The sequence below is a fragment of the Nannobrachium achirus genome, assembly GCF_963921795.1.
Source record: "Nannobrachium achirus genome assembly, chromosome: 6".
Taxonomy (NCBI): Eukaryota; Metazoa; Chordata; class Actinopteri; order Myctophiformes; family Myctophidae; genus Nannobrachium; species Nannobrachium achirus.
In genome coordinates, this window is record NC_137815.1 from 43,609,567 (window position 1) to 43,636,281 (window position 26,715).

Below are 26,715 nucleotides of genomic sequence, written 5' to 3' on the forward strand. Positions count from 1 at the left end.
TGGGTTTGTGTGTGATTGTGCATGGCCTGAACAACAGCGCCCCTCCCTTAACATGTGTGGTCACAAAAGGTACTGTAGGCTAAATAGATATAGATACACCATAAAAATGCTATTATACAGCATACGATTTGTGAAAGTGACAAACGGGCTTCACAGTTATGTCAGGTGTGTTCATATGCTGATGGTGATGCGATTTCAGATCAATTGCTCCAGCCACCGAGGAGCATACAGACAGACACTCACTCAGACAGACATTCGCAAAATTATAGTATAGATTGTTGTTGTTGCTGTTGTACCTTAACTTCCAGCAAACCCACTACTACATAGTAGTTGCTTCCTCCATGTTATGTCTTTACTAAAGTTAGACTTTAGTGATTACATTAAAAGGTGAAGTAAAATACATAGAGAGGGGGCATCGTTTTAGTGACTGTGTGCTGTTAAAAGGACAAACTACTATTAAAATAAGATACTTAAATGAGTTATGTTGATTTGATCAAATTAATATACAGTAGGCCTAGATGCATTTCCTAGACCAGAGTTACAATGCAAATTGATTGATTGATTGAATACTTTATTAGAAGTTTAAGGAAAAGTACAGGACAGTACAGTTAAGTTGAGTTCAGATAAGGTCTACTAAAACAGTGGTTTTCAACCTTTTCAGGCCACAACCCTCCAAAATAATCATTTGAACTGGAGACCCCTTACACACCCTAACAAGCACTTGAAATTGCAGGAGTTGAGCCATTACATTTAGTTTGACTCAGTTCCACAGATAAATATCATGAAAATAGCTGATGTACAAGCGTGAGCTTTTTTGTCCGTAATCTTTGCTTCTTCCATTATTTATTTGACAATTTGGCCAATGCTTGACCAGTTTTCTATAGTATAGTTTGTTGATTACTGTTGATGGTCTTTTTATGTATTAATAAGTCCTTATTGTCACTTCACTGTCATCTGGGGTCCCCCACATCATGTGGGGACCCCGACCCACAGGTTGAGAACCACTGTACTAATACACAATGGCTTGTTTACATTGGGGTCCTATTTGTTCAAATCCATATTTAGCGTTATATTCACAAAATACTATTAAGAGATTGCTTTGTAAATGCAGATGTTCACAATTCACATGGGTAACTTTTTGAGACCACCACCAGTCTGTTTTACTCCAGTTTTACAAACATTCCCAAAGGGAAAACTCCAAAAGTCAGCGAATCTAATTCATTGGTTGTCAGTCCTAGAGCCTATTAGTCAGTCAAGGTACCAAATTTGGAGAAATAGAATAAATTCCCCCTATTTTAATTGGTGGTGGGGGGTAGGATCCCCGTTTGTTTACGTTTGTATCGCGGATTGGTCCTTTAAGAGAAATGAGAAGTAGTTCCAATGACGTCTACTGCACGCACGCATGCACGCACACACTCACAGACAGTACACACACTGAGGCCGGGAGGGAAACTGTAACTGACACTTGGTGGAGCGGCGAGAGACAGCGAGAAGAGAAACGGTAAGAAACAAACTTAAACCATGGGGAAATAAAAGGTGTGCCCGGACAACGGGTCATTCCAGACCGGGGTGTGTGTCCCACGCCACGCCGGGGTGGCATTAATGAAAGCCACACTGGCCGGGGCTGCGCGGTGTGTGTTTGATTGGGGTTGTTTTAATAAGCCAGGATAAGTAGCCAGGAGAGGAGACTGGACTGAGTGCACTCCCATTTTAGTGAAGGCCGGGCGGACAGGAAGGGCAGGTAACGTTAGCAACCCAGCTTAATTGCAGTTTAGGAGCTAATTAGACTGTCGTTGTTTTCGTAAGAGACATTTCTTTGAGCGCAGTTCTGTTCCTGTTGGTGTTTAGATCCTGTCCTGGTTAGACAGAATGCCTTAGCTTAGCCAGATAGCTAACATAAGCCAGTGCTAGAAGTGACGGGCGGCCCAGCTAGCTAGTTAGTTAGCGGTGTTTTTGCTAACAAGCCAGTTAAACGGTGGGGTTTAGTCTTTTCGCTGGTGTGAATAAAAAGCATATGCTTTTTGCAGATTTATGCAGATCATCTCAAAATACAGTGGATTAGAGATTATGCGCTGTCTTGCAGGGTTTATGTGTGGCCGAGGGCAGGGGGCTCAGAAATGTATAGCATGTGTGGAATGTTATGGAAGCTGTGTTAAAATAGCAAACGTCCTCACTCCGGGGAATAGTCACAGCCGCAAATAGCAGGGAATTGACATGACCTGGTGTGATAAACGTACGCTAGCTACTGCAGTGAGTGAAGACATGGTTTAGATACATTTGAGATGATTTGCGACGTGCAGCGACTTTCTCTTGTGACTGGGACTCATGCACGATGCTACACAGCAGCCTGTTGCAGTCATGTGTCCCCAAAACTACGAACCCGAGGCTGTCACTCGTGACAGTGCCATTGATGATATAGAATAAATCAGACTTTATTCCCATTGCACACGTGCATAAGAATTCTTGGAGCACAGATAGCTCCTAGGGTCAGCATTTAAAAAGACAGAAAAGTACAGACAAGACATGAAAAACATACATCCTGCATATGTCCTGCTATACTCAATAATAAAATATAACTTCTATCATCAATAAAACTAGTCTTCTATCATAGAAGATCAACATAACATTCTGCACGGATGTTACTCCCCAGAAGGTGCTTTTCTCAGTGCTGCCTGGCTGTAACATAGGGTTATTTCCTAGAAGTGAGTGAGTGGGTCTCCGGGGTCTCCCCCACCCCTCAACAGGATGAATGCATGCAACGAAGCATCTGTTTCATCCTGTTCTGGGCTGGGGAAGGATCCGTCCATAAGCCCAGGCTTGGTGATGAGTTGTAGGCTATAAACCTACACTTCCCCCCCACTCGCCCTGCTGTCTGGGGTCTTGAACAGGAACCGGGACTAAAAGTAGCTGCTCCTTTTCCCCATCCGATCAGAATGAGGCATAAGTGGCACTGGCACTAACTGGAAAGAGGATGTAGTTACAGCCAGGTCAAGGCCCCAATATGACTGACTGACAGTCAGGCAGTTGTCAGTCACTGACTATTCTCAAAAGCCGAGTCAGCTAGAAAGTAGTTGGTCTCAGAGTCAAGTCTTAGTCAGCTAGATGTTTTGGCTACTTTCAGTTTTGTTTCAAGGTTCCTGTTACAGATTAGGTCCTCTAAATTGAAGAGAAGTAGCTTGGGGTTCTGTTAAGTACGCTGTTTCTTTGGTTACACACTGTTAGTCTCCTCCTTGTAGAGAATATAAGCTGAATCGTGATTTCTTTTTTAGAGAGAAGGCGTAGGCAGTAGGCACTAGGCAGTGTTTTTGAGGGTGCTCGTCATTCTGACCTTACTTAATCTCATATCTGTGTTTCCCCTAAACTTTGATTCTTGATGGTGTCATCATCATTACTCAGAACTATTTAAGTTTAAGATAACGCAAGCCGAGCACAGCTAAACAATCCACCCATGTTAACACAAGGGATAGATGTATAATATATTCTGCAGTTAGTTAACTGCATTAGTATTATAGTCTGGCTACGCCAGGCTAAAATAACTCCACCAATGTACTGTACTTAATATATACATACGCATGTTGCATTTTTTTAAAGAAATGTTTCACTGTTCAAGAACTTCTCTTATCTTTTTGACCTTGGTAGCAAAGTTTACTACAGTTCACTCCCTGTCAGACTCACTGCTTCCAGACATTAGTAAGTGGGATGGTTTCCTGCTAAGTTCTGTGTAACTGAGTAATATAGGGAGACATCTGAGATTTTGGTACAGATGAGTAATGACCTGCAATCTGAATGGACCCGAGTGCACCAGAGCTGTTTTGTCACCTACTTTTCTAACCCCAAACCTCAAATTGCCTCCCCATGCAGCACCCATAATTGTCATGTGAGTCACACAGCAAGCAAACAAGAAGAAGATGGCATAACGGTTAACGTCAGTCAGTTGGACGGATGTGGTGTTTCTTCTTTTTTTTCACCATTCGTCTGGGCAGGAAAGATAGAAGGCACCTGTCAATCCAACATGTCCGCTCACTCCGCTGACTCAGTCAGTTTCTGTGACAGCTATCCTTACTATACCAGGAAGTAACATGTGATAGTGGTAATAATAAACCCTTAATTCCAGATGATAATGTCAAATTGTTGACGCTGCAGTTTCACTGCCTTAACGCTGCGCCCTACTTTCACTTTTGTCAAACTTGAAAAACATTCTCTGGCCAGAAGTTTTGTGTAGCTTCACAGGCAGCACATACTCTCGCCTTTTCCAGCCTTACATGGAGTCATACCTTCGTCCATAGAGGGTGAGTGATGCAGTGAAGTCACAGTGGTGCGAGTTTGCTGCGGCGTGTGGCTTTCCCTCTCTCCTTATTTGCTGGGGCTGACACGAGACTAGGGGAACGGTGGCGGTGTGTTTGTTTTGTTGGGAACATTGCGGTGTGTAGCTGTGGAAAGAGGGCAAGATTTTAGCATTAAGGGGGATGTCCTTACATGGCCTTGTGTGTGGGTTTGTGTTACTGTGTGTGCAGGCAGAGTTGGAGAGTTCAGCCTTGTTTTGCTACTATGATGAAAGTTGCTACAAATTGTTAACATGCAGAGGTGTTGGAGAAAGGGTGTCCTATATTCTATAATGGCCCTGCTAAAGGTTCTTTTTGTGTTTGCTGTAGAAATGACGTACTGTACTTTAAAGTGGACGTGCATGTCTTGGAAAGGGAGGAAGAAAGATGACGATTGAGGCCTAATTGTAAAATCAGGCTGGTTTTAATAATGGAACCCAGGTCATTAAGGACATTTGGGGTCATGTAGGGTGGGAGACAAATTAACCCATTCTCAACAACTTCAAAGTAGAGGGAGGCTAGGCTAGATTAGTCTGGTCAGTGTCTGTGATTGAATCACGATGTATAGCTGTTCTTACACCGTTTAATGTTTTGTTGCCCACCATCAAAATGAGATGTTTAGACCCTGGTTTGTGAAAACATAACACTCTGCCCTTATGGTGAGCCACTAGAAGTTGCCCGTACCACGTTTCGTTTTGTTCACCCACAATGACACCGAAGGGTGTGACAGAACAGATGGCATTTGACTGTGCACTGTTTGTTTGGAGGAGTGAACGTCCTCCATAGTCACTTGTGATGCATTCTTATAATAGCCTTACAGCCGCTGTCTCAGAGGGGGGGGGGGGGGGTCTTGATGTCGTCCGCCTTTGCACGGATTAGGCCACAGTGTGTTAATATAAGAAACATGATGCATAGATTGCTGACAAGTAAGGCCTAGCCTAAATCTCTATGTGTGTGTGTGGCACCGTGAGTGTGACATTGCACATGTGACGCTGCACACACACTCAAATTGAAGGACTGTTTGCAGAGCACACGTGCATGCTTGGGCTGCTATTCCCTCGACTGGCTCCCTCCAAGTCGTGCCAGGAGGAATTCTCTTTGTGTGTCATGGTTTAGCGAATATGAATTATTCACTGCTTGGGCTTCATATCCCACATGGTTGTCCCTCGTGACTTGGGAGTTGGAGGTCCTCGGTCCTCAGTTGGCTTCTCCCATGATCATTTAGAGGGATTTTGCTGTAAAAATGGTGTGGGAGGGGATAATCTATTTTTGAGGATGGCTGGTAAACTAATTAGCTTTTTGATAATCTGGAAAAAAGAGATGATGTTTACTGTTTAGGCAAGGCTTATCCTTCGGCCCTGCTTTTGAGCACATGCTTCTTACTTCTCAACCTTTAGGGTTCTCCAACCACCGACTCAAAAGGGTAACATTGATTTGTCTTGGTACCTATGGTCATACAATATGGCATGTTAGTATGGCTGGGGGGAAACACTGAAGGCAAGGGAAACACTGAAGGCAATATACTGACCTGTAGAATAACCCAGGTGCTACACGGTTATAATTTCACTTTGGAATGTTACATATCCTAGCCAAATAGTAATTTTATTATTTAAAAATCATCAATGAATATGTAGTGGTCGGCATGGGTTTGGTACCTTCTACAAGGGTCATAACTCAGTAGTATCACTTGTGATTCACTTCACTTTACTGTAGTCCACTAATAGCTGTAATTAGTGTTTAGTTGTACAATAAACATGCTGCATATTGAATTCCAGTTTACTTTTTTCTTTCACTTTGACTTCTGCAAAATGCTGAAATAAGCAATAGAAGGCCAAAGCCAATACTACTGAAGGAGAGAGAAAATGTATCAATTATTGTTGCTGGATGAAACTTGAGACCATTCATGCCTCAAACTACTCATTTGAGGAATGTTTTATTTCCATTTTGAACTGAAGAACAATTTCATTCCATTACTTGCTGTCATGCTCTTCCTCAGAGATCATTGATACTAGTTGCACATGTGTCTCGCACCAAGAATTGTAGATCTACCAGTGAGCTTGTAGATCTGCTATTTTTGGTGAGAGACATGATGCGCAACAACAAAGCATAAATCAAGACAAGCTTCAAGTATGTTTGTATGTACCAATAATCCCAGATCACTCCCCTCTCAGCCATTAGAGCACCAGGCCTCCTAGCTTCTCTGTAGAGGCCAACTAGTAGTGACCCAGTTGGCTAACCTAACTTGGAGTTATGTCACAACGTGTGCCAACGATTCACAGCCTCCATGTTGCTCAAAGGGATATTCCAGTCATTTCACAACTTCCCCCACCATCTCATTTTCCACTTCCCCTGACTGTTACCAGTCACCTCCAGTGACTGACATAGTGCTGTCAGGTTACAAATATGCTAGGCGATGAGCGAATGCTCTGCAAGTCCTGACAGTGGGGTGCTTTGGGTGTGTTTTGTGTTCGATGGCCAAAGGATTGTGTCATTGAGAGGCATGTCTGCCAAACCCATGTGTCTTCCTGCCTTCAGTTCCCCAACTCACTCTCTCTTTCTGTCAATCTTTCTCACACACACACACACACACACACACACACACGCACACACACACACACACACACACACACACACACACACACACACACACACACACACACACACACACACACACACACACACACACACACACCCCTACATACATACACAGCACAGCTGGTTTGAGTTAGAGAGGGGTCACATACTCTTCACCTCCTCCACCCTGAAGCAGCTCCACTTATGGGTGTTGCCTCCATTGTTGTGCTGCTTCTTGTCCATACCTCCAGGAATTACTAGAATCCTTTCTTTTCTGGAGTGGAGACTGGAGAGACACTGGGCTGGACTGGGACAAGCCCTGTTCTTCCTTTTCTTTATGTTTTTATTTTTGGACCCATTTAATCCATTTTCATCTCATTGACCTATTTATTTCTCTGTCTCTAATCTTTCTCTACTTCTCTATTTCTCTTTGCTCCTCTCCGTTTCTCCAGTGCAGAGTGTTGGGCTGTCTGGTGAAGCGATCCCGCCATGCGTGAATACAAACTAGTGGTGTTAGGCTCGGGAGGTGTGGGCAAGTCCGCTCTGGTGAGTAATGTATCTTCTATTCATCCCACGCCCCCCCCCATCTCTTAGAATTAAATTGAATAAACAGTACATCCACTTATTCATTTAAGGCAATGTGCATGCCCAAGAATAAATAGTCATGTCAATACTATTATGGTTCTCCAATACCCTCACATTTGCTTATATGAAACCGGTATCAAATGTATAGCGAAACAGGTGTCTGTAGAACACCAAGGCCACTTAATCAGAACTACCTCTACTCTGAGATGTGCTCAAACTGTCAACACTTTTCTCACACAGCAGTACATACTGCTTTGCTTTTCGTGGTTATTAATGCAAGTACAGCTCTTAAACTGGCAAGCAGTGACATGTTTAGATGGTAGGTGAATTCAGGTTATACCAACACCGAGACCTTTACCTTGCTTTAACAGAACCATTTGTTGTACAAGATTAATTGTCCTTAACATTTAGGATGAATGATTGCTTTCACATCATGTCTGTATTTTCATATCTATGTGTATTTATAGACCTAACCCTGGAAACTCTGATTGTCTTGTTGAGTTACTTTGATAGCCAGATGGACATTACTTTGCTCCAGCACTGCTAGCAGACACTGTTGCTTGGCCACATTAGTGTCTCCGGATGTTTTGTTTCTCTACAGCAGGAGGCCACATTGATCTGACGCTGTCTGCTTCTGTGTCTTTTCTTACAGACAGTTCAGTTTGTACAGGGAATCTTTGTGGAAAAATATGACCCAACAATAGAAGACTCATACAGAAAGGTAAGTGTTCTGTGGGGAGGGAGAAAGAAGCGAGTGAAAGATTGTGCTGGTCTGGAATGAGCTGATTGCTAGCAGCTGGTCTTCAAGTTCACGTCATGATGTTGTGTTACCGTTTTCTCCCCTCTCTATCGCTCTTCTTTCACTCTCCCCCTCTTTCTGTCCCTTTTTGTTCCTCATCACAGCCCATTGGCTCATTATTACCAGCTCTGTTTTGCTTATTGGCGTTTTGTTTATTTGAGGTTTGCTTCTGACGTGAGATAAAGCTTTGTACTCTTTGAATCTGTGTTTGACCTGTTCCTAATATGCCATCTCTGTCCTGTCCCCCTACAGCAAGTGGAGGTAGATGGGCAGCAATGTATGCTTGAAATCCTCGATACAGCAGGCACAGTAAGTGAACAACCTCATACCTGTGACATGGCTTATTCAATACCCAGCCTCATCCAATACCAAGCAGTGGCATTTTGAATATTTGTCCAGCTGAGCTATTTGTCTGCTGTCTGTTATTCTCCAGTTGAGCAGGGGTGGGCAGCCTTTTCGGGTACTAGATCTACATGGCTATTCTTTTAAAATTAAAAAATTAACAAAGAGAACAGTTTAGAAAGTGCTCTTGTGTGTAATTTCAGTGGCAAATGTGTGACCCAACGATAGAAGGCAGTGGTAAAAATGAGTGCAGTGTTTGTTGGTGTTTGAGATTTCAGTTCCTTAAACGTTCTTTTATTAGTTCACTGATGGCTGGCAAAGACAAGATTTGTGGTTTGTTAGAAAGTGATGTTCCAAGTCTCTTTTCTTCACTATTACTACGTAGTTAATGTTGCAGATGAGACAAGTGCATTTTCCATTAAACATGCCTATCTCTATGTGGAAATTGTATGTCTTTTGGTGTCTCTTCCCAAATTCATTCTCAATACTGCTATCTGATGTCATCTTGTCAGCTTTGGCAGAAAACTAGTATTCAAGAGGTAACACAATTGGAACATTGATATTCTGCCAGGGACGTTCCTATGCTAAATAGTGCTGCGCCTCTCCCACGATATGATTAGTAGCGATTAGAGTTCCGAAATTGTGTCTGTACCCGACGCAATGATTTTCGGAACGGGCCTAAAATCTATGCTAATTAGTTGGGCTCAATGAAAAAAGGGAATAAATATACACACACACACGCACGCGCGCGCGCGCACACACACACACACACACACACACACACATATTATGAGATTGAGAGATCTAGTAGTGATTCACGTTCAAAGCAATAAACATGAGTGTGACTGAACGCCACATGATGTGAATTGATGATTTTTGTCTGGGTTTTGAAATTGCTCCAGGATCAACCCAAATGCCCTTCAGGATCGACAGATCGATCATAAACGACATGTTTAAGCTACCACTGGCTTAGAGCAAGTGATTTTCTTTCAGCTTAGAAACAGAACAGCAATGTGATTTATGTTGAGAAAATTATAGACATGCCAAGGGTCAGTTGACCAGTCTTTAAATTGATCGAGGTTTTTATTTTATCTGGGAAAGATTTGGATTCTGTTGAGGAAATCTAAAAGCAGCAATTTAAACCTCCTTCTGTGGCATCTAAGAAATGGAATTGGATCATGAGATTTTAACAGCTGTAATAGTGTCCAGCTGTAGAGATGTACCACATTTATTCCGCAACAGAAGTGTACCATGCTGTACCAAAGCCTGTGACAGCGTTATACATTATGTTTGGTGCACTGTTTGTTTTGTGTACCTCAGTGCTGCATGTTGCTATACTCGTGATGTTATATTTGGAACTGTTCTACTTGCCATGTAGCCACTCAAAATTGCAGCCCAAACACAAAGTATGCTGATAACGTACCTTGTCCACTGTACACCCAGCATAGATACAGCTTTGCACTTGTAACGGAGATACAAATTATTTAGACCATTAGTATTACCTGTGGTGCGTCCATGATTATAACCATAATTATAAACAGGGTTAAGGTGGTTGCACACTGCTGTGTTTTTCGGGCTGAATATCGGAGTGAATTTCGGAGCACGCAAATAAAAAATCACACGTGTGTGTGTGTGTGTGTGTGTGTGTGTGTGTGTGTGTGTGTGTGTGTGTGTGTGTGTGTGTGTGTGTGTGTGTGTGTGTGTGTGTGTGTGTGTGTGTGTGTGTGTGTGTGTGTGTGTGTGTGTGTGTGTGTGTGTGTGTGTGTGTAGATCATGTGTACCGATCTTTGTGACATTGAAGAAAATATGTAGGAAAAGGAGCAAAAAGTGTGTTTTGGAGAAAATTCAATATGGCGGAAAATCTATCCTGGCGCAAATGGGCGTGGCCTATATGGGGAGATGCGTCTTGACCCAAGGAATCCAGGGAAAAAAGAATTTTAATTTTCCGATCTACGGTTCAAGAGTTACGGGGCAAAACGTAAAGTGGGCCGTTATAGCGCCACCATGAGGCCGAGTGATGTAATTATTTTTCGATTCATTCTTAAAATCATTATGAATCTCCTCTCCGAGGTTTGAAACTGTAGCTCCTATGGTTTACGAGAGAAAAATACTTGAAAGTGATTTCTTGCATTGTCCCATTATAAGTCAATGGGGACAATTAAGCGTCGTTTTTTGCCGATTACGTCGGCATGGTAAGGCGGATCGGAACGAAAGGTAATAGAACACCATTCCCGGCCGAGCCGCACATTTTGATGTATATATTGCGCGAGTGGCGTAAATGGTGCGGCACTAGTTACGCGCCGAAGTCAGGCTACATACACACACACACACACACACACACACACAGACAGACCCACACAGCCACGTATAGGGAGCTGCACACAGCTCCAAAAAATAAACCTCACGTTATGTCAGTCACGTTTGCACACTGCCGCCTGTTTCGCGCACCACTCGGTCCCTTGCTCTCTCTATCTCTCTCTCTCTCCTTGCCCTGAAAAACGCATTTCGCAACGAAAAACGCACAGTGTGCAACCAGCTTTAGTTCAAGCAAAAGTTTAACACTACAATTTGTGAAGAAACACAATTTTGTTGGAGTCCGGACCCGCTCAATTTCCCTCTGACCCACTTCAATGACAACATGTGGAATCACTAAATTAAAAATGGTTTAACTTCATGTATTCCTGTAACTCAAGCATACACAAGTTACACAAAGCTGAATTCATAGTATATCCTCATTGGCAATATTAACACAGTGGACATTTTGCCCACCCCGGCAGCGGGATATGGGTAAAACATACAGTAAGAGCAAAATCGACTGCATGCTAATATGGTTAATTTGTACCGTTAACAGTACTGATGGCCTTATCTTCTCCCTGTTTCCGAATTGTCATTTTAGGAGCAGTTCACAGCAATGAGGGACCTGTACATGAAGAATGGCCAAGGCTTCGCTTTGGTATATTCCATCACAGCACAGTCAACGTTCAACGACCTCCAGGACCTGAGGGAACAGATCCTACGAGTAAAGGACACGGAGGATGTAAGTAACACTTGAGTTGTTACTGGTTACGCAAGGGTCCTGGTCTACGTTACAGGTCTGCAAGACCGTTGGGACCCGCCGGGCCACTCTGCCATTTCTTTAATGACTGGGTCTGACATGGCTTGGGCTTGTTATTTTAATAATTTGTAAACCATTCACGCATTGGTATTCAACAGTGATGGAACCGGGAAGAGATGAGTCTGTTGTCCATGTTACGTTATAGTCTCTGAACATCTCAGCCTGACAAGCTGGGAGTGAGTTGTGTTTGTTGGACGATGAAACGCACAGAGCTCCCAGACACAAAATAAATAGTGAATGATGAATGAGTGAGGCTCATAAGACTCATTAGGGTATCCTATTCTCACATAGTTAGAGAATATTTATTTTTGGGGATGTAACATTTGATAGATAATTCTTCACAGTTCACAGCACACCAAAGAAAGCAAGGCAGACCACAAAACTTTAATTACTTACTTGATGCTGGGTCATGAAACGTGGCTTTATTCTTTCGGCAGGATTATTCTTCTATGCTGGTGGTATTTGTTATTTGCTGTTATTTATCCCACAATTAATTCCCTTCAATATTTTACCAGCCATTTAGTTTTAAGAATGTAATGTGGGACCTGCCAAATATTGTCTGGTTAAATGTCCGATAGAGTGCAGAAATCTCACCAGAAAGCATGTGAAATTGAACCAGCATTTGGTTGACACCTCACTTATAATCATGTTCATTCATTGTCATACTGTACTGTATGTACAGATTGTCCACCTGGACCTATGTCTCATCCTCACTAGTTTTATGCACACCTGCAGTTCTTCACTTCTTGCTTGCACTATTCACACGTGCTTAGTTTCATGTGCCACTTTTGCTCCAGCAGTTCACATTATGCATGCACTGGACTGTCCTCATCTAACTCATAATTATGAGCCCTATAAGTGTTTGGATTACTTGGTCTTTTAATATCTGCAATATGGCTGTATGTCTCTTGGTGACTCCACTGCAATTATCTACAAGAAATGTGGGCTTAATATCTGATCAACACTACTAGGCTAGATTCAGCAGCTGTTTCTTTGTGTGATTTTGGGATGTTTTCATCATGTTTCTCTTGATTGTAACTGTAACCCCTTCCTAGCCCTTATTTGACAGCCAGTAGCCTTTCTTTGATTTCCGTCATTTGTGAGGGAAATCTTAAGCCAATGCTGAGTTCTGCCTTGGCGTTGTGTGCTTGTAAATCTGCTATTTTCACCAGTTTTGTGCGACAGTCTTGTATGACGAATCAGGGCTTTTACGAAATAAACGTACACATTTGAAACGTGGAGATATGAGTCATATGACATTTCTGCCCGACAGTGACGAAATGTTTCTTGGGTATTGGGTCTCTTAACCGCTTAAACCAAAAGAGGATATGTCACATCAATAGATTCCTCACTTGGTTTCTGAATAGTGCATCAGTTTCTTTGTGTCCCTGGTACATTGGGAGACTGTTAGGGGGAGACAGGGAGAGCTCTCCATCCCCTCCCGGCAGGGCAGATAGCCCGTCAGCAGGATTCAGGATGCCCTTTTTTGGTGATCTCTGGAGGGAATGAATGTTACCATAACCCTCTCTCTATTTCTCTCTCACTCACTCTATCTGGCTCACTCACTTTCTTGGTCTCTCTCTCTGTCTCTCGCTCCTTCTCCCATCAGCAGTTTGTAAAACCCCTCACCCCTTCTCCTGCCTTCACCCCCCCCCCCCCCCCCCCCCCCCCCAAAATCGGCCAGCCCTCCTCTCTCTATACCAATATTCTCTTCAGCTCCTTGTTTTGATTGGCCTTTCATCGCCTTTGGCTCTTTGTTTCCCCCCCCCCTCGCTCCCCTGTCCCCGGCCTGCCTTGTGGTCTGACTGTGGTTCTGGCACTCTGTGCGGGTGATTGGACTGTCAGGGATGATGTGCAAAGGAAAGCCCCAACTCATCAAAAAACGCACTGGAATCGGGGAGGATCTGCGGTTCCTCATTACAGAGCCCCTGTGGTTCTGGGACCGAGGTTCAGGCTCGGGGCTAAGGGATTGATTGCAGGATCAGTGTGGCTTCTCAATATGGTGGAAAGCAGTTACCGTCCCATTTCTCTTGGAACCGTGTTCCCCTCCTGATACGTTCCACCCTGTCTAAACAGTCACACTTATCTGGTCGCTATGGCTGCTCCGTCAGTGAGCGTTCTACTGGTGATTTAAGACGTCGGCTATGACAACCACGACATCTGTTTATCTTTGTTTTGCCCCTTGAAAGAATGCACCACCAAAGGAAATGCTTAACACATTGGCCCGTCTCTCCCTCTCGCTTTGGCTTCTCCTTGCAAAGAGGAGATATTTCTTAACTGGAGTTGAAGGCTTTGAGGCTGGGGCAGCGCGAGAGCAGTCAAGATATTTGCCGCTGCAGCTGTTCTCATTCTGGGCAACTTGATGGGAATGCCATGCACCATTTACTGCAACGCTGGTGAAATGTGCAGACACACTCTGCCTCGCCAAGCTCAATTAAAAAGGCCTTTTAATGACATGCGTTTTGATCGCAGTGGGGCTGAATTCCTCCTCCTGAGAAGACTTGTTAAAGGAGTCTCATGAGGCAGAGAGAGTAAAGTAACTCACTAAAGAGTGTATTAAAAAAGCCGACATCCCTCATTGCCTCCCACTCTGCTCTTACATAACTGACGTCTTATGACTTTTCCAAGCTGGCTTCATCTCAACTTGCGTGAACAGGGTGTTAACTAATGCTGCACTCCGTGCCTGTGACTCACTTCTCCATTTGGAAGCGCTGTCTATGTTCATTTTTACTCAGAGACCAAGCATCCTTCCCTGTTCTGGATTCCATTCCGTCTGCAGCCCAGCCTCTAGAATGCGATCGTGGGCGGGATAGGACCTGTCCATGGCACGTTCCTCTCAACGGACCTTGTGTGGACACTGCTAGTTAACATAGCTCTGTATTGCTGACCTTAACAGTCCAACCCTTCATTCCAGCTTGGCTTGTTACAGTTTGTGTTAGAATGGCATACCACTGGTTCACTTGGGACCTCTGATGCACTGGGGGTGGGGTGGGGTGGGGGGTTGCTGTCATTCAACGGTTCCGTCTGAAGGCTTGTTTGGTTATCAAACATCAAGCGGTAACCTCCATGGGGCTAAACCAAACATACCCACTTCCTGTCGTCTGCCCCATGGCTCAGAGTGAGAGAGTGTGGAAGAGAAAGAGAGAGGGTTCTAGAATATTTGAGTATTTAGGATAACATCTTCTGGAAGTACTTGGCCATAGCTCTGTCCAAGAACAACCTCTGAAACACTAGACACTTGTTGACAGGATCAATGTGGATATGTATGAACAGGTTGGTGCATGTCAGGATACTACCATATTGCTCACAAATATCCTGTTTTTTCCAGCTTCACAAGTCACGTCTTTGGACATAACAAGGCTGAATGAGCTAGGGAAGGGGGTACAGGGTAACCGAACGTATCAATTATTGAGCATACTATTGGTTGCGACCCGCCTCAATATAAGCAAAGCCTTATGTGAATAAATGAAACTTGAACATTTTGCATTGCATGTAAACCTACCCTGCTTTTAGTATGTTTTTTGCCTGCCCTGCTTGATCACAAACAAAAAACCACTGGAGAAAAGGAATATTTGTCTGACAAAGTTTGTTTGAGGAACATGCATGTACACTGTACTGCAGCATAACATGCACAGCAGGATAAACCCCTTGAGATGTATAATCTCATTGTTACTAACTTTGGTTATTGCTATGCTGAACAGTATTTGCAGCTAAAAACAGTATATCATATCTTACTATTACATGACCAAAACTGTTAGTCTGTCGTCGTTCATTTTTCTCCTCAGTGGGTTGTATTGGCATATGCAGGGAGTGTGGAAACCCATTCTTCACTTTTCCCAAATGAAAGCTGTTATCATTTTCACCATGGGCTACGGGATCTGTAGTTGTGCTCCCCACAGGGCTATTGGATACATGGTTGTTGTCCCATAGTCCAAATGGATGGTGGGTGGAAATGTGTGCATGGAGTAGTAAAACCCAAATAAAATATTGAAAATATATTAAAGACCCGTGTATTTGACCATGTTATTTTAAAACCAGTAACCAGTCGATCCTTAATGCACACACATTGTCACTCGTACCTTAAGCGCTTCATTCATTTAAAGTAATTAAAAGAATTGTGAGAAGATTTTGAACATGTGCCCAAAACGGGGATGCCAGGTTTAACGTGCTTAAAGCACTATCATATCATTCCAGAGAGGAGCTGGAGCATATAGACTCTAGCACAGCAGTGTTAGAAAACTGGCAGGAAGGAAAACGATGTTATCCCGGGTCTGGGCGGGTCTGCCATGACTTCCTTCTGGCAGACATGCTCCCTAGATAGCCTGTCAGGAAACAGCAGGCAGGAGCAGACGCATCCCCAACACTCCCCACTACCCCTGTTCTCTGCCCAGTGGGACGGCTATGGGCCAAGCTTTATTTTTGTCCCAGAATCATACACCTCCTTATTATAATTATTATAGTTTCCTCATTGGCCCTGTTCATTTAACATGTTTGAATGAGTTTATGAAAAAAAGGAAACAAGTATGCATATTTGGCAGAGTTTTAGCAGTTGCATTGGTCACCAATCCGGGGAAATAAATTGAAGAGGATTTTTTAAATGCAAACAAAAAAACTAAGATACCGCCTCTGCTGCAGCTTTGTAATGATTCTTTGTCCATTTTTCGGTTGCTGTGCCAGGTAGCATAAATGCCTTTTTTTCCCTTTTTTTTTCAACACCAGCTTTCCAGGGTTTGAATACTGTAGATATAGGTTGATGCTGTCTGTGAATCATCCATCCCCGCCTTCAGATTGAATTGAATAGACTACTTAGCTGTAGATAAGTGCAAATGAAATGGACAGTGCGTTGTGCTAGTGAGAGCGTCTGCTCATCTTCCATAATCTCCATCCTCCCCTTCTCTGTCTCTTTTACCCTCTCCCCTTTTGCCCCCATATCCTCTCTTTCTCTCCTTTTCTCCCTCTACTTATCCTCTATTCACTTCCTCCTCACTCTCCCTCAGTCTTGTTCTGTACATGATACTGAAGGCACAGAATATCCCCTCGTGGATCAGTGCAAAATTGGTGACCCTCCAGTTTTCTAAAGAACTGGAGAGACGCAGAGAACCTTGTTACTGAGCAAACCAAAAATAGTTGGAACATTGTTCTTGGATGTTTTCTCTCTCTTTATGCCTAACTGTCTCTTCTGTTTCATTCCTTTCATAACCCTCCCTCTCTCTCAGATTACTTCACATACTGTAGGTATATACTGTAGCACTCAAATGAATCAGCCAACAGTCATGCATATCATTGGTCCTGGTCTCTTCATCCCTTTTCTTTTCCGATATAAATAAAGACTAATCTGATTTGTCATACTTTACACTCGATTTATTAATTTCACCCGTGCATATACAGTATATAAAACAAATATTACTATGTATAGTACAGACACACACACAAAATTATGTATCATACTTGTGTGTGTATCTGTACTGTACATATAGATTCTGTAGATATTGACACATTTGCTGACCAGACTTTTTTAATTTTGTCAAAGTTCTGCCAAAAACAGATCTCCGTATTAGTATCTTTATTTAATAAGTCTATTAATATCACCGTTGTCTATCCGTTGATTCGGTCCTCGGTTACTAAGAGTTTATAGGAGATGAAATAACCCGGAAACAAAACATCAGTTCCTCATCCGGTCCCATTCTTTTTCTGCAGAAGAAGAGCGCTTTCCACCTGTTCTAGGTTTCCACAGTACCACAAGGCCCCATCCGCATGCATTGAAGTGGTGCCTAGACATCGCTACTGTACAACAACACAGAAGCAAAGACACTGTGTCGCTCACATACAGTTTTGTATAGAATGCACCGCAGCACAGGCAGTGTGCACGCGCGATCGGCGATCGCCCTAGAAAAACCTGGTAAAAACACTGAAACACTGGCACGGATGTGTACTTATTAGCCTAAAACGGAGATCTCCGTCTAAGACACCTAAAGTGTTAAGACAGATAAATGTTTGTGTGTAGAGAACAATAGTTTAAATGGAGTGTATCACCTCATTCCTTCCCTCAGGTGCCAATGATCCTGGTGGGGAACAAGTGTGACCTGGAGGATGAGCGTGTGGTGGGGAAGGAGCAGGGTCAGAACCTGGCCAGACAGTGGAACCACTGTGCCTTTTTAGAGTCCTCCGCTAAGTCAAAGATCAACGTCCTTGAAGTGAGTACAACACACACACACACACACACACACACACAAATGCACATACATTGGCTCTACCCGCATTGCAAACGGTGACGGATACGGTTGATTCATACTTGGTCGCACAATGGCGTCGCGCTGCGAAAGAGATCTACAAGCTCAGAACGTGTCGCATTGCAACAAGCTTGTAGTTTAAGCCATTGTTTCTCAAAGTGGATTCCAGGGACTCTGTGGGTTCCTTTATGGGGGTCCAAATTGACTCGTACAAGTCTGTAACTCTGACAGTTTACAAATGGAACCAAATGGATTTGGTTCCATTTTTACACCTGTCAGAGTTAAGGGGTGACCTTGAGATTTGAAAGTTTGAGAAACACTGGATTAAGCAATAGGGAGATGTGTGTTTGTGGCTGGTTGTATTAAACTACTCTTGAGATGATAACATCATCTTAAAACCTCATCTTAAAAGTGTTTCCACATTAACAGACATTAAATCTGTTTTGAGATGGTTGTACCTGTCCTGCCACAGACAACCACACCCAGTATTCTTTCTACCTCTGTCAACCCCCCCTCATTATTTCTGCTCTCCTGTCCTTTGTGTTCTGATTCCTTTCTTGTAGATCTTCTATGACCTGGTCAGACAGATAAATAGGAAAACGCCAGTGGAAAAGAAGAAAGCAAAAAAGAAATCCAACTGTGTCCTGCTTTAAAAGATACCCATCCCATCCCTGCCCCTGCAGCAGCTCTGAGCCAGGTGTGTGTGTGTGGTGATCATGATTTCAATATTACATTGTTAGCCATGTTTACTCTGTTTTTCAGTGCAAAAGGTAAAAGAAAATGTGTATCAAGGTCATATACAGGCAGTGTGGCAACTTTGCCAGCATTATATAATGGCTCGTGTTTTCACATGGTGACAGCTGATTTTATTGTGCATGACACTGGCCTCATAGGCCAAAGGCCATTAACTTCAATCATTACAAGGAACCCCGCCTCAACGGAGGACGGTATTTTAATTCATCGCCGACTTTGTTTGCGTGCACTGACCTCATAAACATCAGGACCCAGGCTATATATATATAATCTTATTGGACGTTTCCTCACATGTGTGTCTAAAACTCCTCCAGCATAACCATCTGACTACTGTTCCTCTGGGCTGTGTGTACATGGTAACTGCAGTGATCTGTAAACAGGGCCATTGTCTTAACCAGGAACAATTCCACATGATGCTGAATGAGTCAGGCTTTCTTGTACACAGGAAATATGTAGGACACATCCCATAAGTTTCCCTGAACCACTGCTGTTTGCACCTCCTCATGATGATGACCATCACAAGCTTGCCAGTGTTTGTGAATAGGCCCATATTCCTGAGTCAGTGAGGAGTGCTGTCATTACCTTCACATTATAGTGCTGTGGCAACTTTAGCAGATGGATGAATGAGTTCTGTGAATGATTGCAACAAAAATGTGCTCTGGTGTGAATGTACAATGTGGACATTTCTGACCCGTCCATTTCGCAATCCTGTCCAAGTTACTCCACTGTTTTTTGACCTGTGAAGAAGCCAAGCCATGGCGTGTACTACTCAAATAGTCTCTCATCAAATTGGGTAATATTTTCATAATATCATAATACATGGCAATTAAAAATCTCTGATAGATGATCAATGCCAGTGTCCAAGAGTTAAAAACCTTTAAAACACCAAATTGGGATATGGATTAAAGATATTATTTGATTAATCAAACTGATATTTCTTATTGACATAATGATTGATGATATAATTCTATGATCACAGATCGGATAACAAATTGATCCCTAATCCAGTTTTGTGGTTGTGTTTGATCTAGCCAAAATTCAAATTTGATCCAATCGGATAGGGATTAAAAGATTTGATCTCTTGGGCCCAGGGGGCGGTGGTAGTAGGAGTGGCGGGGGGTGTCATCATTTATGATACGATTTACCCTGCGTGAGTAATGGAATTATGGTAATGAGGGTTATGGAAGGGATTGCTTGTGTTTTCACTTTGAGAAGGAATTTGACATTAGAAACAGATTTTTTTTTCTTCTTCTTTTTTTTTTTCCAGATTTTGAGTTGACATGTTATTGAGTGTTTGACCTGTTAAAGATCACTATCGCAGTAAAAGCCTCTGTCATCATAGTTGTGTCACAGCATGGAGATCAGTGAAATCAATGCCAGCATGGACGACTGGTTTTAGTGTCAAGCATTAAAACCATCGATTTAATAATGATGGCTCCCTTTTTAAAAGTCTGTCTGTGCTCGGTGCGACAATATAATGGCATCATGTTCAGTTTAACATTATCTTAGCTTTAATAAAACAATAAAAATAGTACAGAGTACAGAGCAATGTTATGATTACAAGCATACAGAGTACAGAGATCTAAAGTGAATGGCAACGTGTTTTACAAATATCTGATTAACAGGGCTCCGACCACAGACCCGTAGACATGCCGCTCCACCGGAAACATCTAAATGCACAGGAGGGTGTGTATCCTATAGCATCTTCTGTTCTGATATTAAATTAGTTCAAATTGCCTTAATATCATCTTCCCTTCAGTCTGTGATATACAGTACGATCCCATCAGGAATCGGAACAAGCCTACTGTTAAACTGTCAAAATAGCTTAAATGGACTAACTTGCCTGCTTGCTAGAGGCCAACCTCACCACAGCTAAGATTTTATGGGATTAATAGAGTTGATTCCCACTATATTTTTAGGTGTTTACTGTCTGCCAGTCAGCAGCTCAGCCTGCAAAGCCCTTGTGGCCAAGCAGGATTTCTGGGCTTGGCTTTAGGCTACGACCCAGAATAGTTGCTGTCCATGACTGACTGACTCACTATCCGTTGTTGAAACATGCACAGCTGACAATCACTCCCTCATGCTGTGTGCAAACAGCCGGTCATGTGCAGGTACCTGATTTCTGTGTGGTTTCATTCCGACACGAGTCAACACAGAAACGTATGCATTGCCCTTAACCCAATATCTGAATGTCTCTCAAATGCGTTGAGGTTTCAATATAAGTGCCAAGCAGCGTTGCTAAGGAAATGTTGGATACTTTGTTTCTTAGAACAATTGCATTGACCCAAGCCCTAGTCGGCACATGCAGCCCCAACCACCAGTTTGGTCTCCACCAGCAAAGCTTTGTCCTTGTTATGCTTATTGTGTAATTCTGACTTAATTTTATGAAGGAAAGTTACAACTACTCTGCCTTTATAAGAGCATTCTAAATGGCTAGTTGATTGTTTAGATTCAACACAAAGGTCCAGAAGGACCTTTGTGTTGTAATTTACTAGTTGATGAGAATCATATATGCATCTATTTCTTACCAAACAGCTATAGACCAAGAATGTAAGGCAGAGAGCGCTGGAAAGTGCCCTCAGTATAAAGCAGCTGGATGCACCTTTAGCACCTTGATGTGGAAACTTGGGACAGTAAAGCTGGGCTTAATTGGTTAACAAAATCTTAATGAGATCTTGGAGTGTGTAACCTCAGTTGGAGATCTGCAGCATGAGGCCTCCATGTTTCCAAACATTGAAACCAGTGAACCTGAACAAGTGACACTGTCACTGGGTCTACACCAAGGTTATTATAGTTTTGAGCTTTGAACTCGTTTTTATTTCATTTTTTCTTATGTTTTCAAAGTCAGTTTAGGTTTGATTCGTTTTTAACCTGGGTTTGCTAATTTAGTTTAGGTTATATTTAATGCTTTTAGTTTTGCTTTTGTTGTAATATAGGGTAGTCTGAGGCTTTGGATAGCTCAGAAAATGGCCAATCTGCTTCACTACACATGTAGATCGGCTATTTGTACAAGTACACCGCCCTGGACGTGACGCTAGTATGTCGCAGCAGGGACTTACTTACCCTCAATCCAACCCTGGATGCTGAGTGTCAAGCAGGGATGCATATGGTATGACCCGGCTGGGGATCAACCTTGTCCAGTCTTGAAGGCTATACTGTGTCAGCACTCATTGACTGATTATTCCAGATTGCATCAGACTATTTTCAACAAAGGTCTGACTATTGGGAGCCACCCATTAACTATATACTCTGTATATATATTTTTTGTGTGCATATGTGCACAGGTTTTCATGAATTTAAACTTTGTTGCAAGTGCTTGTGGTGCCATGTGGATCCACTACCATTCTGTATAATCAACTTGTTTGACTTAATTGGAGTTTGTCAGCACGTTACATCAGCAAAAGGGTGAGTCTTATTTGTTTCAGCGCAATCACAGCCCCATTCACTTCAATTATCCCTTTAAAATATTGCTAACTCTGTTACGATTAACAGATTCTAAGGTGTAAGCGTTACTGTTCTTCTGCATTGAATTCATTCATCAGGTTGAACAGACTTTTGGTCCAGTCAGTGATAACATGCTGGATTAGTAAGACAGACAGGGCCACAATGAGGGCCCCGATGTTGCCAAACCACAACAGTGTCCCTGAACCACCCACTGAGCCCCTAGGCACACATCCATCTGCACTGGTCAGTTGGAGGAGGTGTATGAGTGTGTGTTTGTGTGCCCTCAGTCGGCATGCCCTGGGGCAGTGTCTGCCCCCCTACCCCCCCCTGCCAGTGAACTGACACTAATGGGATTACGGACCCACTGTTTCACTGCCCACCATACACCAGCATTTTAACTGCGAGAGGCAGGAAGCGAAGTTGGGAAAGGGGTGTCTGGGGGGGCATGGACGGAACAAAGAGGGACTTGGATCTGTTGTTTAACGCGGTCATTTTCCTGAACGCTCTTCAACCCCATGAACAGTGTCCCACTTCATTTGCCCCAGGAATGTGTATTCACATTCCCCAGTCACACTTTGTATTTGTTTTCTATTCAGTGTGCTTGTGTATAGTGCGCTTGTGAGATGCAATTTAGATGTGTGATGTATTGTACAGCTGTACTCTCACAGCCCCTAGTTTTTATGCCCTTCAACTGGTGGAGGACACACATTGTTGGTACTTCTGTTTTTCATATGTACAGTATATCGATGACAACTTTACTCCGACCTCGAGATTACAGTATATCGATGACAACTTTACTCCGACCTCGAGACCACCCAATGTGCTTAAAATATGAGGATGTCTTGCCTGTTTTCATGTTTTCTTTGTAATAATGTCCATGACAATTTTTGATATATTTTTTATGGACACCAAGAAATCAGAGGCAATTACGTATACACAAAATGAATACACATGCATACGTATGTAGAACCTCACATCACTAGTAAGACGTCTCAGGGCGACATGCGCACCAATTCTTGGCCATCTGGCCAGTGATGTATATCGGACCAGTTACCCATATATGGAGACCTCTGGTACCCATATTTGGAGATCCATGTACTGTATATGGTACATCAATTTTATGACCTTCAGAGATACGCGGATACTTGGACAAGATGTACCGGATGTGTCATCACAGTGACATCAGAGCATGATGTCAGAGCAGCAAACCCATAGACGTAAAAATGTGTACACACACAGAGACAAGCTGTGATATTTCTCATGGTAAAATGCGACCTTCGGTCGCAATTAGGCCACCATAACCAAATCACACCAAGCTCAAAAGCTGATGATCCACAAGCCCCAATGAATTCGACCTTTGAGGAAATGCCACAACAGACTAGACCTTTTGACATCAAAATCTACCTCCCATTGATTGTTGAATCGTCTTGCTCAAAATCATGTACAATGTGTCGTGCCAAATCTGAACAGGCCCCCTTAACAGCTATCATTATCTATGTTAGAAAATATGTGAATTAACCTTTTGAAAATGATAACTTTGGAAGTTCTGTGACAAAAAAAACACCTAGTTTACACCATCAGCTATGGTGGTATTCTGCTAAGCGTTTCTTCCGCTAAATGGCTGTGTCCAAAACATCTTACCTTTGTGTGTATGCCTTGTTCAAGCCTAGTCACAGAGAATTTGCTCTTTGCCACATGACAATGCATGCACAGAATGAGGAATTCCAGTGTAACTCGGTTTCGCAAAGGTTGATGTGGACTCTGACTTTTCACATGGCCAAACTTTTTTTTCCTTTTCTTTTTTTTTTGCTGTTCGATTTATACATCAAATCAGTAATAAAAGAAAGCAGGGGGAACTTTAATTGAATTCACGACTTCAATGTCAACCCATTGATGTTGTTTACTTTCTCAACTTGAATGTACCTTGTAATTATCAGTCTAGGGACTGAACAGGTGGAGTCATAATGGAGCACAGTGCTGGCTGACAGTGTAATTCAACCTGCATCTGGAGGCTGGTAGAGCTCGTCATATGATTTTATAGAATCAAAGCGGCCTCGTCGGGCCCGTAATAAATCATGATTTTATGATAAAATTGCATTTGGCTCGCTCTCCCTCCTTCAAGTCATTTTATCAGATGTACTATGAATGTGATTGATTTAAGCAGTTTATTTCCAGTGCTCTGCTCTCCTACTGAATGGCTTGCATGTATAAAATAACATGAATGCTTAAAAAGGGGGCATATCGCATTGCCAGGCCTGAATGTACTGTACATTCATTTGAACCATAAGTCCATTTCAATTGTCATTGTGTTAGGAGGAGTCTGTGGTTTGCATAGATCAGATGAGCATCGTTTGGCCTAACTCTTTGACTTCTCTGGGAAGAAGGGAGTATCTGTTTCTGGACTTGGTCTCACCCTCCACCCCCTCCCGGTTACCTCATTCACAGCTGGCCATTATTCCTACTCTCAGATGGGGACATAGATGTAGGAGGAGACGGTGTCGTCATTGCTTGTCAGAAGAACTGGAGAAGCGACGTGCATTGAGTTCAGCTGCGTGCCTGTGTGCAGTCATTCGGGGAGAGGTTGAAAACTTGGGGAGGGCTGACGGTTAATGTTGCTAAATGGCCACAAGAGGGCAGCCATAGATAACATAACGGGTACACATTATTGTGTATCATTATTTTATGCTTTAACTATTGAAAAATAGCAGATATACAAGCTCACAGCACGGCACCGAGTGCCGCGCTGCGAGCTTGTAGATCTGCTATTTTTGAAAAATCGTGAAAATTCGAATTTTTTCTATAAGTGTCTTTTGAATGCTTCTAAGATTTTTTTGAAAAACCTATGTTTCTATGTCAGCAATCTGGCTTAGCCATCGTCAAAGAAAAGGTCCTTTTCACTTAAATGGAGCTCAGTTAGTCTGTTCTTGAGAGACTACTATGCCAGTGGTTCTCAAACCTTCTCATGTGAAGGACCCCCAAAATGATATTTATTTGGCCACGGACCCGCATCTCAAAATATTTAGTTCTAGGGACCACCCAGAAGCAAAATTTGAGTTACAAACCTTCGCTTTGAAAATACATATATTCAAAAATTTGCACACATTTTCACAACTTTTTCAAAAATAGCAGATCTACAAGCTCGTGAGCTTGTATATCTGCTATTTTTCACTGGTTAAAGCATTCAATAATTCTAGGCCTAAATAGGTTAATTTAGTGAGGTTTTCATTGACATGTATGGAAAATCCTCTGTACTCTATCCCTGTCATGTTGGCTGTGAGTGTGTTGTCTCAGGCACTAGTTAGTAGTTAGAATTGGTAGAATGGAAAATCAGCCGTACCAGGAGTCCCGAAGACCGGAGTTGAAACCTCCTATGAATCTCTTGTCTTTTATTTTTTCCTCCCTTCAGAATGCTGTAATGAAGAACTGTTGCCCTGATTGGAACGTGCCAGCATTCCGACAGCCCCTCCCCTCCCCCTGCCCGCTGCCATCAGCCATAAAACGGTGATTCAGCTGACCGATGTGCTCCTGTTGAAGATGAGGATGAGCTACTTGAGAGAGAAATGGAGAGAGAAGACTCTGGTCTCTCACCTCTGAGGGCAGTCCTCAGTGTCTCTGTATCAGTGCGAGTCTGAATGGACAATCCCCATTTTCACACCAACAAACAAACACCACCACAACGAACTCTGACCACGATGATGATAAAAGCTTGACAAAAAGCCTCTGATAGTTGAAACGAAAAACAAAAAATGTGTCCATTATCTGCCAACCTGTCCAGAGAGCAGCCCCTTACTTGTGTTTTTGTTTTCCTCCAAGAGTTTGACAGAAACAAATTAATGTTAAGGTGGAAACGAATGGGTTGTAACTTCAATTCAGTATTTTTCATCTTTGCAATATTATTAGTGTATTTGAAAGACATGGAAGTTGAGCCCTTTTTCCTTTTCTTTTTTTTAGTTGTATGATTATAAATATTTGAACCGAGCATGAAAAAGAAAAACATTTGTTATTAAAGTGTAAATGTTTTCAAGTGAAACCAAGTGACAACGTGAGAACTTGTTTTTTATAGCCATACACCTATCCTCCATGCCTGTCATGTCAATGGTGATAGATCGAGAACCACAAAAGATGTTTTATTTTGCCCTATTCATGGACTTTTCTCTTCTGCAGATATCTCTCTGATGTGACTTAATTTTATACTCAGTCACTGGGAATTCATAGCTCCCATAATATATTCTAATGCCTTTTTTTTTGCATAACAATGCTTCAGAAAAAAATGGGTCTTTTATAGAAGAAATATGGGGAATAATAAGGATTGATTTCTATGTCTCTTGAAGCTGAAATATATTATACTAAACCAACTCTAATAATGCTTCTTGTGTTTTTCTGTCAAATGATGTTCCAGCTTTTATGGATTATTAAAGTACATTTTAGTACGTTTTCATTATATTGGTCATTGTATTTTTGTGAATTAAACTTTTATCCAAAACAGATTGGACTGACTTTGCAGCCTGTGAAATTAAACCATGTTAACGTCACAATCCAAGATGAGCATGC

General features: G+C 42.5%; 1 protein-coding gene across 3 annotated transcripts; it reads left to right on the forward strand.

The window, feature by feature from the left end:
- The first annotated feature begins 1,428 nt into the window (after positions 1 to 1,428).
- Positions 1,429 to 26,607, forward strand: LOC308287431 (ras-related protein Rap-1A-like). 3 transcript variants are annotated; one of them, XM_080728602.1, is made up of 8 exons: positions 1,429 to 1,501; positions 7,354 to 7,442; positions 8,134 to 8,202; positions 8,533 to 8,589; positions 11,519 to 11,659; positions 17,788 to 17,931; positions 18,531 to 18,664; positions 25,571 to 26,607. In XM_080728602.1, exons 2-7 carry the CDS (start codon positions 7,386 to 7,388, stop codon positions 18,618 to 18,620), a joined length of 558 nt encoding a protein of 185 aa, XP_080584728.1. In that variant the 5' UTR covers positions 1,429 to 1,501; positions 7,354 to 7,385; the 3' UTR covers positions 18,621 to 18,664; positions 25,571 to 26,607. The 3 variants fall into 3 exon arrangements, with proteins under 3 accessions (XP_080584728.1, XP_080584729.1, XP_080584730.1); XM_080728603.1 differs by having other exon boundaries at positions 1,447 to 1,501; positions 7,349 to 7,442; XM_080728604.1 differs by lacking the exon at positions 1,429 to 1,501 and adding an exon at positions 1,723 to 1,741 and having other exon boundaries at positions 7,349 to 7,442.
- Positions 26,608 to 26,715: the final 108 nt, after the last annotated feature.

Bases quoted from the DNA above. Each gene is read 5' to 3' on its own strand.
- LOC308287431 (XM_080728602.1), top strand. From the start codon at position 7,386: ATGCGTGAATACAAACTAGTGGTGTTAGGCTCGGGAGGTGTGGGCAAG. The intron at 8,203-8,532 runs GTAAGTGTTCTG...GTCCCCCTACAG, and splicing joins TAGAAGACTCATACAGAAAG to CAAGTGGAGGTAGATGGGCA. The intron at 8,590-11,518 runs GTAAGTGAACAA...TTGTCATTTTAG, and splicing joins TCCTCGATACAGCAGGCACA to GAGCAGTTCACAGCAATGAG.